At 38.6% G+C, this 19,737-nt stretch overlaps 3 protein-coding genes across 4 annotated transcripts in view; all 3 read left to right on the top strand.

The window, feature by feature from the left end:
- LOC113686302 (uncharacterized) overlaps positions 1-17,259 on the top strand; it is a 54,026-nt gene extending 36,767 nt beyond the window's left edge. The window contains exon 23 of the mRNA XM_089209455.1: positions 17,135-17,259. The gene's annotated coding sequence lies outside the window, so the exon portion shown is untranslated. The remainder of the gene's footprint in view (positions 1-17,134) is intronic.
- Positions 138-2,604, top strand: LOC113686249 (COX assembly mitochondrial protein 2 homolog). Its single transcript, XM_089209459.1, has 3 exons — positions 138-322; positions 455-528; positions 1,570-2,604. The coding sequence occupies exons 1-3, from the start codon at positions 247-249 to the stop codon at positions 1,651-1,653; spliced, it is 234 nt and encodes a 77-aa protein (XP_089065585.1). The 5' UTR covers positions 138-246; the 3' UTR covers positions 1,654-2,604.
- On the top strand, positions 1,570-19,088 carry LOC149043325 (uncharacterized). Of its 2 annotated transcripts, XM_089209452.1 has the most exons (27): positions 1,596-1,838; positions 2,987-3,145; positions 4,141-4,240; positions 4,677-4,764; positions 5,417-5,516; positions 7,308-7,340; positions 7,702-7,774; positions 8,430-8,504; positions 8,930-8,998; positions 9,178-9,258; positions 9,657-9,759; positions 10,449-10,492; positions 10,896-10,945; positions 11,600-11,698; positions 12,142-12,232; positions 12,750-12,888; positions 13,585-13,687; positions 14,232-14,362; positions 15,061-15,195; positions 15,736-15,788; positions 16,001-16,099; positions 16,655-16,772; positions 17,033-17,098; positions 17,755-17,867; positions 18,075-18,168; positions 18,393-18,447; positions 18,586-19,088. In XM_089209452.1, exons 2-27 carry the CDS (start codon positions 3,043-3,045, stop codon positions 18,645-18,647), a joined length of 2,277 nt encoding a protein of 758 aa, XP_089065578.1. In that variant the 5' UTR covers positions 1,596-1,838; positions 2,987-3,042; the 3' UTR covers positions 18,648-19,088. The 2 variants fall into 2 exon arrangements, with proteins under 2 accessions (XP_089065579.1, XP_089065578.1); XM_089209453.1 differs by lacking the exon at positions 2,987-3,145 and having other exon boundaries at positions 1,570-1,838.
- The last annotated feature ends 649 nt before the right edge of the window (positions 19,089-19,737 follow it).

Consider the following 19,737-nt stretch of genomic DNA (forward strand, 5'->3'; position numbering starts at 1 on the left):
TTCTCATAACTAATTTACAAGGAAATGTGTAGCAGCTGCAGGGGAGAATTAACAATCAGATCTTGGGAGTTAAAGGATTGAATGCGTTATCCCCTCATAATAGCTACACTTCACGTCACCTGACATTTCGTTGTTCCTTACATAACAGTAGTCTTTCGATGCCAGGTGGCTAAGCTGTATGTCCAAGGAAAGTTATCTGGAATCATAGGTCTTGCTGCATCACTTATTAAAGACCTTTTCCAAGTTATGCATCCGTCTTTAGCTCCTCACCTGCACAGCGATTGTTTACAAATTATAGAAGAGCTGCATCGTTGTCACGAAGAGATACGTCCTCCTTTTCCCATGAAAACTTAAAATGAATTACGTAACAGGCATTCATATTGTTGATATGTTTTTGTGTGTAAAATCAAAAATATATATTTCATTTACGCCTATACATTTATCTCTATTTTGCAGCATCCCTTTCGAAAGTTTGTCGGAATGTGTAACGATATTAAACGGACTCTTAATGCGTGCTTGAAAGAAGAGGTGAGGTTACACTGGTAATTTTGTACAAACGTGCAATGTTTTGTGTTTCTGTTTTATACTTCCTTCAGATTTTTGCGAGTTCTCTTGGCTGCCATGCCCACAAACTTAAGTGATAAGTTTTCTGTACAGGAATAAATTGAACTTCAGTAATGTGTATTTTTGTGTGGTACAGACTATGAGATTAGTTTAATCAGTGTCGTAATTACCACGGCTAGACTACAGATTACAAGCCCACTTTTAAGTATCTATTAAACGAGTCAATTCGTTTGGCTTGTTTGCTTCTTTGGTAACAGAAAAAGGCACACTGTTTATTCATCGTCCTTTCATTCACTGCCCAGCCAAACAAGCCACTACATATAGAGATCTTAGGCACAATGTGCACATAAATCATTCCTCATCCTTTCATCCACTGCTGAGCCAAACAAGCCACTACACATATAGACCTTAGACATAACATGCGTGTAAATTATTCCTTGCCCTTTCATTCACTGCCAGGCCAAATGAGCTGCACAAGTCAAACAAGCCACTATATTTATAGACCGTAGATGTAATGTGCATGTTAATTATTTGTCCTTTCATGTGCTGCCGAGCCAAATAATCCACTACATGTATATGCCTTAGACATAACTTGCATAAAAATTATTTCTTGTTCTTTCATTAACTGCTGAGCCAAACAAGCCAAAAACACAAAAGGAGCCACTACAAATATAGACCTTACACATAACTCAATCAAACTGTTCCCCATTCTTTCATCCGCTGCTGAGCCAAATGAGCCAAACAAGCTACAAAATACATGGCCCTAAGAATTAAGGCATACAGTTCTTGTGATGTTAGTTCAGAGAATTTGGTGTAGGATCAACTTATAATCCCCTAACTGATATTCTTCTCTATTCTCATCACCTGCCTGCTTGATATTGTATTGATTTTGTAAGGAGAAATTCTGTGTTGGTCACTTATGGGAGTTAAAGTGTTAGTATGTTTGTGAATAAACCTTATGTACGACTGGAGTTTTTTTCAACCGAAAAAAAATTTTCCTAACAGGATTTGAGAAGACGAAGAAAAAACTTGGAAGAGTCAAGAAAAAGACGAAAGTCCATGCAAGAATTTTATGCAGAAAAAAAATGATTCACCATTGTGAAGAATGAAAAGGCTTGAAGGAGTGAACTGGTTTGAAGAAATGCGTTGAGCTCTGAAATGGTCTGCATTGAAAATGTAACTCTGAAGGGAGTCAAATGTTATGTGGTGTACAGAAGCCAACAGGACTGTCATGAAAACATTTTGATGAAGTGATGTACCTGCCTCAAATATGGGTAATTGGACACTTCCATTGTCTTTCAAGGGTTTTTTTTTTTCAATTTTTTATGACTTTTAGAATGTAATTTTTCCTTCCAATCTCAAGATAGCAATGGTCCAGATGAAGAATGTCAAATAAGTGCTTGATCCCTTAACCCCCAAGAGTGACTAACATCTAATTTCTCCCTACAATATCACCTATAAATCAAACATTAAGGTCATGAGAATTAAGGAGATGATCACCAACTAAAGAAGCTCTTGATTGTTGAACAAATTCTCCTCATCAGAACCTTAGGAAATGTCTAGAGAGTAGTATGGAGAATATGCATACTGATGTTAGGGAGTAAAGGCTGAAGAACTCTGGTCACAAAAGCAGTTTGTGCAAGTACAAGGACCCATGGGTGAATTCAAAGCCTCACAAAGGATTCCAGATTAACCCTTTACGTCCTAGCATCAGTGTAAGTATACTCCATACTGTTCTCTATGCATTTCCCAAGGTGCTGACAAGGAGAATTTGTTGAACAATCCAGAGCTTTCATGACCTTAATGTGTGATTCAGTAGTGATTCTGTAAGGTGAAATAAGATGCTGAAGCTTGGTTTACAAAGGATTTTTTGCCTATTATCATAAAATACTGTCAATCTCTTGTAAGGACAGGCTTGTACTGCCAAGGTCCAAAGTTAACAGTGGTGTTAGGGAAGCATGTACTATACCACTATACCATCCCTCCCTGAGATTACTGTCAGAGTCCTGTCTATGGAGTCAAAGAATGCAAAGAAGTCTTTATTGTGTCTAGCCACTGTTGGTTCCTTGTTGCCCTTCTGAGGTCCAAAATTAGATCACAAGGAGTGTAGCTACAGTCCTAGACTGGACTACATGCAGTTCTTCCTCTTTGGTGAAGTCTTTCATGCGAGTTAAACGAAAGATGTCAGTAAGGCCTGCTTCTTGTTTACCTCAATCCCAGAGTTCTGTGCAACATGCTAACTTCAATCCTTTTCCCAATGATTTCGTTTGACTTGTGAGATGGACTTTACTAAAAAGGAGCCACTGCTCATAGTTTAATCCCAAACGCATTGGTTGAGACATTTGCTGCCTTCGCAGTCCTTTTCAAAGTTTGTTCACATAACTACTGTGTTACAAACTGGTTATTTACAATATTGTTATAGGAAGAGAGGCAAAAAAACCAAATTAGTGGAGTTGCTCCTCTAACTTTTCGTTGAAGATGGTGATGGAGAAGCTAGCGGTGATTAAAGATACCCACAATAAAACGATCACAGCGCTATCGTACAATCCGATGAAACATGAGATTCTTGTGGGATTTGAAGGTAGTATGATAGGAAATACGATACTTGCTGAAATTTCAAATGCTTTTTTAGCGACCGATAGGCCTGGTGCCCCACAAGCTTCACTGAAGCCAGTTATGTCAATCTAAGCTGCTTTCTTTATAGACTTTAAATACTATATGACTTCAAATTGTGACCTTTTTTTAGACTTAATCTACCTTGGAGTTGTAATTATCCTTTTCAGCGCAGTTCATTGTTTTGTTTTCAAACCAATCTCTGGATAAACATGCTGTCCAAAATATATATGTAAGATTTTACGCCAATAACTAACGGCGTAATTTCTATGTAAGATTTTACGCCAATAACTAACGGCGTAATTTCTTCCTGTCGGTGACATATGTATATATGTAAGATTTTACGCCAGTAATATAATTTAATTATATTTTAATTTATTATAATTAATCTACCGACTGGGTTAGTGGCGTAAAATCTTACAGTATATAGACTGTGTTAGTCGCATATTACGCCGTTATATATATTCCCCTGTCCAAATAAGCTACCACTACAGGCAGATTATGTTCCTGTGTGTTTTCATCATATCACAGCCTTAAAATTACTTTCCATACTTTTTTACATTTATAATAATAACCTATAATAATCCAAATATGATTTACATGGGCTGTAAAATGGGGGTAAACTGCAATTTAAACTTTCATGAGTTATTTTATCTCTAGTGTTACACCCATTTTGAAATCATGGGTGATCCTTGTGATCTGATTGGCTCTCATCAGTGCAATTTATTCACAAATTGCACCATTTTTTGCTTTAAATCACTCATTTTTCCTAGCCAGTGAGAATGAGCTTTCTTAATCATCTGCGTCAGTAGCCACTCCAGAAATGATTAACACCTGCTCTAACAGAGAGAGTTTTAAAGTCTCAAAATGTTTATATTGTTTGCAGAGTTAACAGATAAGAACTGGTGATTAGTTTATAACAAGATCACTTAGTTAGTCAGTGTTTGTTTAATCTGTTTGTAGATGGAGTGATCAAAGTATGGGACTACTCCACTGGTGAGCCTGGGAAAATTATTCGCTCTCTTCGTGAACATGATGGCTGGGTTACAAGCTTTTTATTCTGGTCAGTACCAAGGTCAACTTTTGCATGATCTCAATTGTTAAGAGGATCACGTTACTTTTTAGTCACAAAATTCTTACTATTTGCTATATGCATTGCACTTTTGTAGCACTTAACCCTTTAACTGCCCCAAGTGACCAAGACAGAATTTCTCCTTACAGTGTCAATACAATATCAAGCAGGCAGGTGATGAGAATAGAGAAGGATATCAATCATGGGATTATTAGTTGATCCAATACCAAATTCTCTGAACTAACATCATAAGAATGGTATGGTAGATAGTAAGGAGAATTACCAATTAGATTTTGGGAGTTAAAGGTTAACATAACGGAATAATCTCACAGAGCAACACTGCCAGAGTATGAACTCAACCAATCAAAATAGTGTAGGATGACAGTTATAATAATTCAAAATATGCCAAAATGTTTTCCTTCAACAGGGGAGATGCAAAACTTCTCTTTTCAGCAGCAAATGATGGCACTATTATAGCTTGGGGCTCTGGAGGTGCAGTACATGATAGGATTCCAGTAAGTTTGAATATATTTAAAGGTATTTTTTTACCAACTAATTTGCATGTTATTTTATAAAGAAATAAAATGTTACAATGAGATGTAAGCTGATGGTTTTTCAGTCAATTTTTCCTCTGGTATTTCAACATTCTGTCTTTGGGAAATCAGTGGTAATGGGGCTGTACATAACTAGGTTATTTTCCTCAGTGATAATCATGCTAGATTTTTCTTTATTGGTTGATTAGGAGAGTCTAGTTATTTACTCAAACAAAATGCTTAAGTTGATAATATTCTTAATCAATGTTACCTATTCTCCTGACAGTGTATGAAATATTTGTGGAGAATTTATGTCTAATTATGTTGCAAAGAGTCAAAGAAGTAAAAAATTAAAAGTTGGTTGTTCTGACTCCTTGTGGTGATCAATCAGTGATTTCTCCCTTAAGTATAAATACATTGACAAGTAAACAGGTGATGAGAATTTGAAGATATCAAATGTGGATGTTATTTGATTTATTTAACTCCAATTTCTCAGAACTAACATCATAAGAGAGGTTTGACAGACAGTAGAGAGAATTAATATTTGATATCGTAAGAGTGAAAGGATGAGTGGGTAAACAGAAAAAGAGAGCTGTTTATTTATTTAATGAATTTTTTACCATTATTCTTTTAGATTGGATCTCCAGTATACTGCATGGCATGGAATGTAAGGAGAAACCAAATAGTTGCAGCTGTGGATTCAACAGTTCAAGTATTCAACATGAGAGATCCAGGTAATTTTATGAATAAGAAGAAAATGAATGATCATCTGGCCCATTCTGCCCTGCTAATGCTTTGATAGTCTGTAAGTTGTGACCCAAAACCAGATATTTTCCCTTTAAGCCCTCCCTCCCAGTTAATTAGTTCACCTCAATTGAACTCTTGGAAGGGATGTTTTAATTTTCCTTTTTAAAAACTTATTAAGCTTTTTGAGATCCCCAGCCCCTTCCATCTCCCTCTCCTTCCATTCCTCCTCCATCTCCCATCTCCCATCTCCCACCACCCCCCTTCCATGACCCCTCCATCCCTCTCCATCTCCCCTTCATGTACCCATCTTCCTCCATCCCTCTCCATCTCCCCTTCATGTACCCATCTTCCTCCATCCCTCTCCATCTCCCCTTCATGTACCCATCTTCCTCCATCCCTCTCCATCTCCCCTTCATGTACCCATCTTCCTCCATCCCTCTCCATCTCCCCTTCATGTACCCATCTTCCTCCATCCCTCTCCATCTCCCCTTCATGTACCCATCTTCCTCCATCCCTCTCCATCTCCCCTTCATGTACCCATCTTCCTTCATCCCTCTCCATCTCCCCTTCATGTACCCATCTTCCTCCATCCCTCTCCATCTCCCCTTCATGTACCCATCTTCCTCCATCCCTCTCCATCTCCCCTTCATGTACCCATCTTCCTCCATCCCTCTCCATCTCCCCTTCATGTACCCATCTTCCTCCATCCCTCTCCATCTCCCCTTCATGTACCCATCTTCCTCCATCCCTCTCCATCTCCCCTTCATGTACCCATCTTCCTCCATCCCTCTCCATCTCCCCTTCATGTACCCATCTCCCTCCATCCCTCTCCATCTCCCCTTCATGTACCCATCTTCCTCCATCCCTCTCCATCTCCCCTTCATGTACCCATCTTCCTCCATCCCTCTCCATCTCCCCTTCATGTACCCATCTTCCTCCATCCCTCTCCATCTCCCCTTCATGTACCCATCTTCCTTCATCCCTCTCCATCTCCCCTTCATGTACCCATCTTCCTCCATCCCTCTCCATCTCCCCTTCATGTACCCATCTTCCTCCATCCCTCTCCATCTCCCCTTCATGTACCCATCTTCCTCCATCCCTCTCCATCTCCCCTTCATGTACCCATCTTCCTCCATCCCTCTCCATCTCCCCTTCATGTACCCATCTTCCTCCATCCCTCTCCATCTCCCCTTCCATGACCCCTCCATCCCTCTCCATCTCCCCTTCATGTACCCATCTTCCTCCATCCCTCTCCATCTCCCCTTCATGTACCCATCTTCCTCCATCCCTCTCCATCTCCCCTTCATGTACCCATCTTCCTCCATCCCTCTCCATCTCCCCTTCATGTACCCATCTTCCTCCATCCCTCTCCATCTCCCCTTCCATGACCCCTCCATCCCTCTCCATCTCCCCTTCATGTACCCATCTTCCTCCATCCCTCTCCATCTCCCCTTCATGTACCCATCTTCCTCCATCCCTCTCCATCTCCCCTTCATGTACCCATCTTCCTTCATCCCTCTCCATCTCCCCTTCATGTACCCATCTTCCTCCATCCCTCTCCATCTCCCCTTCATGTACCCATCTTCCTCCATCCCTCTCCATCTCCCCTTCATGTACCCATCTTCCTCCATCCCCTATCCCCCTCCTTCTGATACCTCCCAAACTATGACCCTCCCTAGGGTGGGTATGTGGGTATTTCCTTTGCTCATTTTTTAATTAATTATTATTGATTGAAGCTTACTGCTAACTGTAGTACTTTCATTCATTTTGGATTTCAGGCAGAGAAATTGGACATGTAATAGACACAAAGGGTAGGCTGGTACATTTATGATATTAGACAGTAATTTGGAGAAATCATGTTATTATAAAGTACTATCTTTTTGTATTTACTATTTACACTCATGATGCTTTCAACATTGCTGATCCTAGCAGTGTAGAATTTGTCACATATGATCCTGCTGACAGCCTTTCTCTCCCTCGAGTTCTCTGTACTTGTAGCCCAGAAGTAAAGCATGGAAGTGCAGAATGCTAAGGTCTGGGGCTTGATTCCTGATAAGGACTTAAATCTTTTTCTTTTTCTTTCTCTTGCATTCATGGTGAGACAAGTAACATCTTTTTTAAGTTTGGTGTTCTTCGTAAAAGTTCAGCTACTAATTTGTATATCTTTTTTAGCCTATGTCTGTAAGGAACATTCAGATCTTGTGAAATGTGTAGTTTGTCACGAATCAAGAGTTTACAGTGGAGGGTATGTTTAGATTGAATAACATTTAACTAACATTACAGAAAGCCAAAACCTGTGTTGTTGAAGGTTTACTCAGAGAAAGACATATGTTAGACTTTTCAAAACCATGAGAAGATTTCACAGAAGATATGTAAATTTTTATTCATTTTAAAGGACATAGTTTAAGATTGAAATTTTCATAACCTATAACTCCATTGTAAACTACATTTAATTTTGACAAACAAACTACAGAACTATATTGACAGGTGAACTGTTGAAATGTGTAGTCACCTGAAAAATTACAACATATAATCCCAATAAGTTTCACCCTACTTTGATCTTTTTACCCTTTGACCTCCAAGAGTGATAAGCATCTTATTTCTCCTCACATTATCACCCTTGAATTATACATTAGGGTTATGAGAATACAGAAGATGATCACCAACTGAAAAAGCTTTTGATTGTTAAACAAATTCTCCTTGTCAGCATCTGAGGAAATGTATGCAGAACAGTATGGAGAATATCAATCAAGTGCAGCTAACTGATGTTAGGGTGTGAAGGGTTAAATGCTATTTTTCAATCTTCCAAACTGCATAATTCTACAAAGTAGTCTTTGAGTATCAGAGTTACTGGACAGTGTTTGCTCAGATTGTATGTGTTTTATCAATGTATTTTACAGGTATGACCAGAAGTTAGTTGTTTACGATTCCACTTTTTCATACAAAGGAAACAAGAGTTTATCAGTCGTAACAAAGTAAGGTTTGAAAATCATTCAATTTCAAGCATTTAGACCATGATAAATAGTAGCTCCCTTCTTTCTGTACTTTAGATGCTAACAATTGTAGGTTTTCTCATTCTTCCATACCTGTGACATTTCAACATGATATGACTCTGAAATAGGGTCCAAAAGTTATTGGCCAAAAAATTTCATTAAATAAGGAAATGAACTTAGTTTACCACAATTTAGATTCTGGGTTTTTTTCCTGACTTGGTCAGGTCACTGAGCAAATTATAAGTAAATGAATATTTAGCAACACTTTAAAGATGTTATTTATCACCAGTAATTTTTCATAGCTTATGACTGCAGGCTTAGATTCTGTGCATATATTAATTAAATGTTTGGCATATACACAAGCTTAGATTATTATAGTCATACTTTCTGCAAAATTTGTTTTTCAGGGTTAACAAAGCACATGATGCAGGAATAATCTGCATGTGCCTGGCACGAGACTCAGACAACAATACATGGTAAGTTACAGACTTTGTTCATATAAATGGGGAATCAATTTGGGTATCTCGTCAATTTTACTTTTTAATTTTGAATAAGAGTTGTCACCTATCTAATTTTGGTTGTGATTGAACAAAGACAGTTGTTGCCATTTATTGAATGTACAATGTATGAGCAACCCTTTTGTTGAATTTTTCAGGGTGTTAAGTGGTGCTTTTGATAAAGTTGTTAAAGTTTGGTCTCAAGATGGACAAGTCATGCATAAATTTGATGGATTCAGGTACAGGATCTAAAACAAAATGAATTCTTCTAACTGATGACAGTACATGTTACGGTTGGCCTTTACTGAGAATTACATTTCAATTGTGTAGTAAAGAACAATATCCCTTATTTGATGAATTCTTTATTCTTAGAAACTGTCTTTTTAACAAATAACTAAAACTTAGGAGTGTCAGGATCACCTATTTTTCAAAGATCCTGATTTTGACAGAAGCATTTAAGTGGTGTCAATTAATTTGACTTTGAACCAGATATGTACTTAAGCAAGTCTTTGTACATCTCTTTTGCATTATTACCAGATACCCTCTGTCAGAAAAAAATAACTGTATCTAAACAGCGACTGACATAAAGTTTAATGTCTCTGATTTTTTGTTTACTGGACTGTTTTGCTGTTTACAGTACTGCAGTTACTGGAGTCTGTTATGTTAGACCAATCAAGACTATCTGGGTGGCAGCAGGCACTGCTGAAGCTGCTATGTATGATCCAAAATCAGGAGAAAATGTAAGTCAGTGATACAATTCTATTATTTGCTTTTGGACAGCTCAAAGTAACTACACATGATATTTTGAATGGTTTTGTGAAACAAGTAAAATTCAAGAGAAGGTTCAGAGTCACCTTAAATTTTCAAAATTTAAGGTGGCACTCTTGTTAAAGAATGAATCATCATATGCCATTTGTGATTTTTGGATGAAAAATGGGGTCACCTGGTTCACTAGTGAATTACAATAGGTTGAAATTAAGGGTGTTTTAAGAGACTATAGTGTTGCTATGGTCACCTATTATGTCAAAAAGTGATTAATACTTGTTTGCTAAAGATTGGGCTTGTCTTTACAACTTGATCAAGAAGACAAAGGATGTTAGAATTGTGACAGTATTTACAGTTTGTTACTAAAGAATTGATGTTATAACTTGATGAAAGCAAGAATGGCTATGAGCCACCTTAATTGAATATTTCTCATAAAGACAGGAAAGGTCATCCCCAGAGAGTAGTCTGCCCTCTCCCTCCACTTCCTCCTTTCCCTTCACTTTGTCCCATCCTTCCCCTCCCTCTTCTTCCTCCCCTCCCTCCCCTCTCTTTGTAAAATTACTCATTAACACCTTGTCAATATGCTATTACACAACCTTTTTATTTTATCAAGCTGAAGTGAAATGAAAATGTTTGAGGTGAACAAGATTCACATCTCTTGCAGGTGACAGATTTCATAGGAACGTTTCAAGATGAGGAAAGTAATGGGTAGGAGAGATTAACACTTTGATCCCTAAGAGTGACTAGCATCTAAATTCTCCTTACAATATCACCCCTGAAAAAAACATTAAGATCATGAGAATAAAGGATATGATCACCAAATAAGGAAGCTCTTGATTATTCAACAAATTCTCCTTGTCAGCACCTTAATAAATGTGTAGAGAACAACATGGAGAATTTGTCTGCTGATATTAGCGTGTAGAGGGTTGATGCAAAGTTAAGAGGTTCATTCTCAATCACATGTCACTGTCTTGAGAACTCAAATTTCAGATAAAAATGTCTATACAATTATATACAATTAGGAAAGATTTATTTGTATCGGTGAAAGTGTTCTGGTCGTTAGTTTGTGGAGTGTTTTCCCATCTTGAATTTGTTTCATCTTTTTTTCTAGTTTTCCTCTGGTGTTATTTCACTATATCTCTGACTTAGGACACGTAATAGGTAGGTGCTCTGCACAGTTCCTGTTATATCTTTTAACTCACTCAGACTCTAGGAGATGGTCAGAATTTGTAAGCCACTAAACACCGGTGAAAAATGAGCAGTGAGATGCACTTCCATTTAGAGTCTTCTCTGTTTCCATTTGGGTTTCTGAGCTCGTAATCTCTGATTATTATTCATAACTGGCTGCAAATTGTAAAGGGCAGCCCAGTAAAAAGGATATTTTTACTGTGTAAGGGGCCAGGGCGTGGGCAAGATTTTCTTGAGGAAGGGGGGTAGGCCTTGGAGTGACAGCTCACTGGCAGTAAGGGGAATGCCAGATTCTTTTATTGTTATAAGTTATCATTTTTTCTTGACAAGGGGATGTCAAATGCACCACAAGGCTCTCTCCCATCAGCTATGCTTTAGAAGCAAACTGGAGGGGAGAGGGGCTTGGTTTTTTTTAATTCCTGCGTGACAACTTTGTTCCCACAACCTGAAAGCACGCTAAGTAGACGCAAGAAACTTCGCACATGCGCAGTAGTTTGACAGCTGAGTTTAACAAACCCATTGAGTAACAGTTAGGGGAGAACCTGTACCTAGGACCACAGGACCCCCATTATGTCTTTGTGAGTTGTGATGCATATGATTTATAATTTAACACTTGAAATCCTTTAGGAACAAACAGCAGGCGACATCTGATTGTGTGGAAATGCAATTCATCTGGATGTTTAACAACACTGAAGAACAAGTGCGCAATGGAGTCTCTTACTTACAGTACGTAATTTCGCGTTCCATATTGATATTTTCTGTTCATAACAACTGAACTAATATTTGTCAAAAGATGAAACCAGTAACCTTGCTCAAGAAGGAGTAATTTGCAGCTCAGTGGGAGAGCATCATAACGCGGAATCTGATAGTTTTAGGTTAGATTCCTCCTAGGGGCTCAGTAAATTTCTTCGTCCCGTGCTGATGTCGAGGCGAAAAAAAAACATCCTTCTATAGATGTCAACAACTTCCGTCAACGTACAAACTTACAGACGAAATTAACCCTTTACACCCAAAAATCAGTTAGCACATTTTCCAAACTGTTCTATGGTGCTGACAAGAAAACTTGTTCCCTCATACCTGACACATGATATGCTATGTAACATTTAAAGTTTGCTTATTCTTAGCCATGCTAGGTCACTTATATCATTATTTTTCGAAATTTTTTCCAGCTCGGAAAGTTCCTCTTTTGATATTCAGTGGAGGTAGTAATGGTCACGTGTCCAAGTGGGAACGACTTCAGTCAAACAATTTCATGTACAGGTAAATAAAGATCATCCTCACTCTCCCCTCCCTGAATGTTATACTCGAAATTTAAAAACATCTTAAATAAATGAATGAATAATGAGTAAAAAAATGAAGTGAAATGAATGAATTCATGAAGAAATGGATTTATAGATAGATTTACGAAAAGGGAGATATTTAACGAAATTTTTGTTCATCGGTTGTTTTTTTCTTTGTTAGACTCGAGTAAGAGCCACATGTTTAGAATGTGATGTATGCTATTAAAAGTAATATTTTTTGTGACTTTTCAATTTTGCTGGGATGTTTGACAAACATAGAGGCCATCGCGCTATCACTGGACATCATTCGAGCTCTCCTGTGATTTTCCTTTTGCATATTTGTGTTGCGTATTTATTAATAACAGAAATCTACACGATGCACTCGAAAACTCTTCGGTCGATCGAAAGGAAACCTCAGAAGTCTTCGTGTAATCTCCGGAAATGGTCTTGACGTCATAAGATGTGTAACATCCATGCTCTGTGTGTTTCGTCTACAGCAAAGAGATATTCTTACAGAGTGAAGCTAAGTCTCGCTTAGCAGCTCAGATCGCGGCCAAGTTCGATTGGCGCAGTCCAAACAGGAGTGCTAGTGGTGAAAACAGGCCGAGACCTTCCTTCCTAAATACTATAAACCAGGTATTTATCCGACAAGTAACTTTAAAAAGAGGTTGAAAGTCAAGCTGGCTCGTAAAACCAATCCTGGTGTAAGTTATCCCATTGTCAGAAGTATGAAGCGACTAAGACTATTGCTACTCCTATTGGACGTTAGTCGATCGCAAGTTTTTTTCGGTTTCATTTGTACTTCTGGGCAGAGAGAAGCGTGGTGAGAGTTAAGTGTCTTGCCTCAGAAATACAACACAATGACCCTAGCTGGAGTCCAGCGGGCAAACCACGTGAACACCGTGTCGCCCACAACATGCTACTTACGTTTGTTATTAGAAGTTTTACTAAAATTATTTGGATTATTAGTGAATAAAGAAAACTAACCTCTCCAGATACCCGCCACAAAAGAACTTGATAGTAATTTACCGAACTGAACAACAGTCACTTACAAATTCCTTGGTACTCGTATTGTTTTCAGTCATTACATAGATGCTTTAGTTAACCATACGAGAGCAAATATTGAAAGGTAAAAAGATTTCCCGCCCAAAATGCACGTACGCGCGTACACATGCGTCATTATGGCGTGAAAATCGCCAGGTGGCTTGGTTGGTTCTAAGATTGTGCGGTTTTATGTACAAGAAACTTGTACGCAATTTTCACCAAGAAAGAGCTCTTACAAGACTCTCTAACTTGACAATTTTGTGTCTTAAATTCCTTTTAATGTTTCAGATGTCGTCTGCTTCTGAACACACCAGCAACATTTCCCTGTTGAGATCCGTTTTTGTGGAGAACCTTGATTTATTAGTAGTGGCATCAGAAGACAATAATATTTGTAAGTAAATGCAAGGGTGAGGATTGGATGTTTTTAGGGGAGGAGGGTTGGGGTCACACCGTTTAACACCCAGGGTACCCACCACGGGTAAAATTACATGAAATTGAAAACATTAGATAGTCTTGACCTGACCTAAAAGTATTATAATTTTATTGTGTGCGAATGTTTTTCAGTAGGGTTGTTTTCGTTGCTTTGGCATTTTTCTACATAGATAAAAGTCCGTTCGGCTGATTCGTGCGTTTTAAGGTTCACTGACGCTAACTGAACACTGAAAAGTCCTCCTATGAAAGTGACCTTCCTAATGAAAAAAAAAATCACGCTCTATCTTATAAACAAGTAGAGTTATGCTTCCTCGTAAAATTAGGGATTGGTATCTTTTTTAGCATCAGAATTTGTAAAATTTTCTGTAACTTTTGATGAGAGGCGTGATATTAATTGTTTGATTTTTGTCGGCCTCATGCGATTACCTGTGCAAATTTTCTTCCTGAAGGTTTGAGATTACAATGGCAGTGGGTGGTTAAAGCTGTGTCTTTTGTTTGGACAGATGTGTGGGGCTTTGACGAGGACGCTGTCAAGGTTCTGGAAAACATGAGACCTGCAGACGAAAATCTTATTTACAAATACGCAATTCTGCTCGGTGAAAAGGCCTTCAAGCCTGTGAAGAAAGACGTAGAGGTACGTGTTTGCCTTCCACATCCTAACTTCAGGATGTATATTCTCCATACTGTTCTGTTTACATCACCTAAGGTGCTGATAAGGAGAATTTCTTTGACAATCAAGAGCTTTTTCAGTTCATGATCATTTCCTTCATTCTCAGGACCTTTTGTGTAATTCAGGGGTTTTATTGTTAGGAGAAATTAGATGCTGGTCAGTCCCAGGAGTTAAAAGGTTAAGAGATGCACATCTTCCATTCGTAAATTGTATCCTGGGCGGCTCTATTTTTTTATTGCGCAATAAGCCACACGACATACTTATAAAAAAAGTTAGATCTTAGTTTTGTAAGCATTTACAGTTTGTCTTCTCACAATAACTAAATGACATATTCCTTATTTACCACCCATATCTACGTCACCTAGAATCTTAACATTACTTATTGTATCCTTTGGCGAACTGAACAAATAAATTAATAAGTAGATAAGTGGTAACAATATTTAAAACTTCTCACATATTAAGCAGAACTTTTGATATTAGTATTCTTGAGCTGCAAATTGGCTTTCCTTCCCTTCTGATCATTTCTTCTTGTTGTGTTCACATAATAGGCGTTGAATCTGTCAGATATTCTGTTTTGCTTGTTTGTGTTTGGATAACTTTTTGAGAGCCTGTTTCCAAATAATTACTTACTCTGTCTAACTATGTGTCATGTTTATTAACAGGGCTCTAAGGAGCACGATTCAGTAACCAATAGGGTGGCAGGATTCATTTGTAAACACGTGTTCACAGAACATTCCAGCTGTGTAACCGGGCTGGCTGTTGTGGGGAGAGAGGCTGGGTACAACACAACATACTTGGTGAGATTCATTTTGTTGTAACTGTTGAGTAAGGTTAAGGCTTTAAGCAATCCTCAAGATTATTTTCCGATCTATTCAAGATAGCATTCTTGAACGACAGTTTTGTTACACAGCGGGGCGCCTTTGAGAGAGAATATTCTTGAGCAGCGGAACCATGTTCGAGGCGTTCAGTTAGTAAATATAAAAGTGAGCTCGATGGGCATAATGTTAACAGCTGAGCGATAAAAGGCGCGAGGTTTTCGGTCAGATGGAAAAAAATGTTTGGGATGAGTCGTGTAACGACCAATCATTGAGGTGTAACAGATTCTGGTCTACTGAAACAAACTTTTGTCAAAAAGTTTCACGGGCGTATATTATGCGACTCAATCTAAACCTCCTTACATTTTTAACCTTGCCGCTTCTATTGCACCGTTTTACTCTCGCGCTTCGCTTTATCAACTGAACGCCCGAAACAGGCTAAAGTACTGATGAAGTAGGAAGTTGTGCACTTGAGCACAGTAACAGTTAGGTTTATTTTTTAACTTTTTCTTCGTCTTTCAGCTTAGTGCTGGCTGGGATCGACGGATCTTCTTGTGGGACCTGGAAGCATCATGGTAAGACTCGTGAAATATGTTCACATCATTCAATATTCCCTTATGTTTAGAACTTCTAACCCTAAGATTATTCCAAAATAACTCACTTAATGCTTATACCTAACTTATACCTACTTGTCAAGATTAACAAGCTATTTGCTGTCGTCCTAGCATTTTTCTTTGAAAGTTATCAACATGATGTAAAACGAAATTTTACGTTGCATTTTGTATAGTTTTCACGACACATTCCGCAACACTGATCCCAGCGCCCTTGAGAGCGATGAGCTGGCCTCCGATGGTATCATTATGGACCTAACGTACAGCGCTGAAAGGTATGACTTGGTATTCAACGCTCGATTCAGTAAACGGCAAACTTTCATTTGAAGAGAGGAGTCAGTCTTATCCTTCAGTACCTCAAGGTACCTCGGTGACTCTCGGGGATTGGATGATTTAGTGTTATCGATTGAGTTTATAATGTAAATTGGTCACCGGGGATTGGGGCGAGGAACCGGCTGACATTTTACGCTGGAAAGGAAAGAAGGAGAAATGTTGGGTTTTGACTGTTGCACTGGACCCCAATTGATAGGCCTAAGTTCCAGGCCAAAAGAGTGTCAAAATATTGTAATTTTAGATTAGGACTACAAATTGTCAGCTGTCAGCGGAACATGGCAAGGGTAAGGTATAATGAGTAATTGCAAAAAATTGTACCCCCCTAGAGGAGGAAAGAGGACTAACGGGGAGGCAAAGAGGCGCTTTCGAACCGCCTCTATAAGTGTTAGGGACATCTTAGAAGAACTCTTTTTTGATGAAACCCTTGGGAAGTTTTGGACAACAGCTTTTTTGCGCATATCAAGTTCTTTGTATCCATGTTATTCTGCCCTCTGTAGAAATGAGTTCGCTTATGCTTCGTCTGACAAGTTGGTGTACATTAGACAGTTCTCTGACCGCGGTGCAGAAATGACTTTGTCAGCGGTGTTACAAGGCCATGAGGCTGAAGTTACACAGGTGAGAACGCTTCAATCAAGACTCGTTGCCAGGTTCCTCTCCGTCTTGGCGTTTATTCCAATGGTGTATTCAGGGTTAGGGTTTAGTTTTTATGAACATGCATCACGTAATGATTTCCAACACGTATCATTTGCTTCTTAACTATATTTAATCTTTTTGCAGAAAAAAAATTTATGTAGTATAGTTATTCGAGTCATCAAGCTGCTAAGCGTTTACGACGACATTATTTGTGTGATCAAGAATTTTTTACTTGTCGAAAGGTTCGCTGGAATGCTGTGTTGAGCAAATGGATCACGGGCTCAGAAGATGGAACTATTCGTATCTGGGTAAGGTCATCGTGTACTGTGTATATTTTGAAGCAGGTGCAATGGAGCACCAGTAAGTGTGGAAGGACCTAATAACCTCTTACTGACCGGGTGTGAGAGCCATACTGGGTAATATTGGCCTGAGGCAGTCGTAGCAGTTTGGACCGAGTGCAGCGAGGTCCGTGACAAACGACTGAGGGCTAATATTCCCCAGTACGGTTTGTGCAAGCGAGGTATGGAAGTGGTTTGATATAAGGCACTCGCAAAAAAAAAACTTGTTTGATTTGAAATTGCCGGCTTTTTGGAGCAAAAATACACGGCTTATGACCGTTTCCGTGGAAAAGGTCCGTATGGCAAAATCCCGACCAGCTAAGAACCAATCAGAACGCCGAGATTTACCTCATACTATCTTGCCAAATAATAAACCAGGGGTATGACTGATCCTGAAAACTCGCCCCACTCTCTCTTAATCAACAAGGCGCAAAATTAAATCAATGGCGACTCGGCAACTGCTTGTGAGGGCTTTTAAATGTTTTTACTCTGAGTTCTCGTTGGCTGCTTGTGATATTTTCCTTTATGCTGATTGGCTATTGCGATTACTCTGGTTGTGGGATTATCATAGTTCATCGAAAACCGCTCTGATTTATTTGTACTTTTGATGTTGTTGCTGATCGCAGAGAGGAGATGGAATGGGGTGCGATGTGGTGCTCACTGCTCAAGGAGCTGTTTCAGCTCTGTGTATTGATCAAGTGAACGGCTGTATTGTGGCTGGAGTCCAAGAAATCATCAGGTAAAGATTTCGTGACATGTATGACAAAGATATCTTGTTAGAGTGGCCGTTCGTTGTCACGCAAACAGGTAATGCAAACGTGCAAGAAACATATTGCATGTCTTTTTGTAACTGTGTCACGCAAACAGGCCATGAGAGTGTGTGGCGAATATTGCAGCAAAATTACAGGGGCAAATGCCACCCAATTTTTTTTTGTTTCATTTCCAGGGTTTATGATCCAGACACACGCAAGATTGTGCAGAAGAATCTTGGACACAGCGATTCTGTGCGATGTATTATTCATATTCCTGAGAGGAGTCAGGTATTAATCGTTTTTTTTTAACAGTTGTAGTTATTAGCTTGCTAGGAACTGTATGGTATGATTTTGAGAATAGGGTACAAACTTCTGGCGTGGAAATGAGGTTAAGAATTCTTTGCCTCAATTTCATGGTATTCAGACCCCAGAACCCTCGCATGTCAAATTTTGAATGTTCTTGGGTTTGCTTTCAATTTTTATTGACCCGTTACCTTACGTTGTTCTTTCAGTATATTTCCGCTTCTTGGGACAAAACTGTAAGGATATGGAACGCATACAAGAAAAGTGAGTTTCTTGGTTTATGCCAATTGATTTCGTTTGTTACCACATGAAGGCCAATGTACCTTGGAACCTTGCAATTGCGTTAAAAAAAAAAGGAAAAAAAAAGCGTCGCGTGACATTTTACTTTATGGTAACTTTCAGCTCGCAAAAAGCCTGCGAAAGAGATGACAGACTTTCCTGACTCAAGCAGTGGTAGTTTTTAGTGTTATCTGAACGTGGTGAAGAACTATCCGGGTAAGCCTCCTTTGAGTTCACATCAACTGGACAGTCCATTATCTTTTATATAAATCGTTTCTTACATTAACTGTGTGCGTCCAGACTCTTCGTGTCAGCTTTGTCTTTGAACGCTGGATATAGTGTCACGCTGTCTAACTGTCACGCAATACTTTTTTGATCTGACGATGTAATGAACCGCAAAGACTTGTGTTAGGCAAATGTTTAAAATTTCACTTCTTTTGTGTACGTAACGCCGTTAGAGTGGAATGAGAGAAAAGGTGTATAAAATTTTCATATATTTCCATGTATAAAATTAAGAAAAACTTGAATGATATATACATATATTTTATTGTAAGATTAATTTGAATGCGGTATTTATGGCTTAAAATTTCTCCATATGTGGAAGAATAAAGGCATTGGAAATTCAGTATGTCGTGTCCCTCGTGGAAAATTAGTGATGCCTCCAGGATAAAAGTCTATTTTCTGAACTTCAATACTCTTTGCAGCAGACTTATGTGTTACTTAAGGCAGTGAAAAAACACTGTTTTGGCTTTATTGGCGTGAAATGACACAGTCTTGGGTTGTAGTTATGTCACAGTCCATTGCACCGTTATACTGCAGTGTAAAAATTTAGGTTATATTTATGAAAACTCTCCATACAATAAAAACACTGTCTTTCGGTTGTTGGTCCCCTCTGTCCCGTGACACCAGCAAGACAAAAAATTGGCTATTACTAACAAGCTATTACGTTGAACGGATTCTGTATTTCTTTTCTCAAGAAAAACCCTCATTAAATCAATACAAATCAGTTTTGACGTCTAAGTGCCTCGACTGGACATAGTTGTGAACAGATAGGTGTTTTTGCTATTTTCACTGACTTGACTTCGCTTGAAAGGAATGTGAAGTTTCTCTTTGATCCCATTTATATTTTTTTAGAGTAAAACTCATTATTTGTAGAGTTAGTAGGATTACTTCCAGCACAATTACGCGTTAAATGTCCAATACCAATTGATTGTGTTATTAAAATGAAAGAAACTCGGACTTGGAAATTCTCATCTCAGGTTAGACATTTAATTT

This window comes from Pocillopora damicornis, chromosome 6, assembly GCF_964200805.1.
Source record: "Pocillopora damicornis chromosome 6, jaPocDami1.2, whole genome shotgun sequence".
In the NCBI taxonomy this organism is placed as follows: domain Eukaryota; kingdom Metazoa; phylum Cnidaria; class Anthozoa; order Scleractinia; family Pocilloporidae; genus Pocillopora; species Pocillopora damicornis.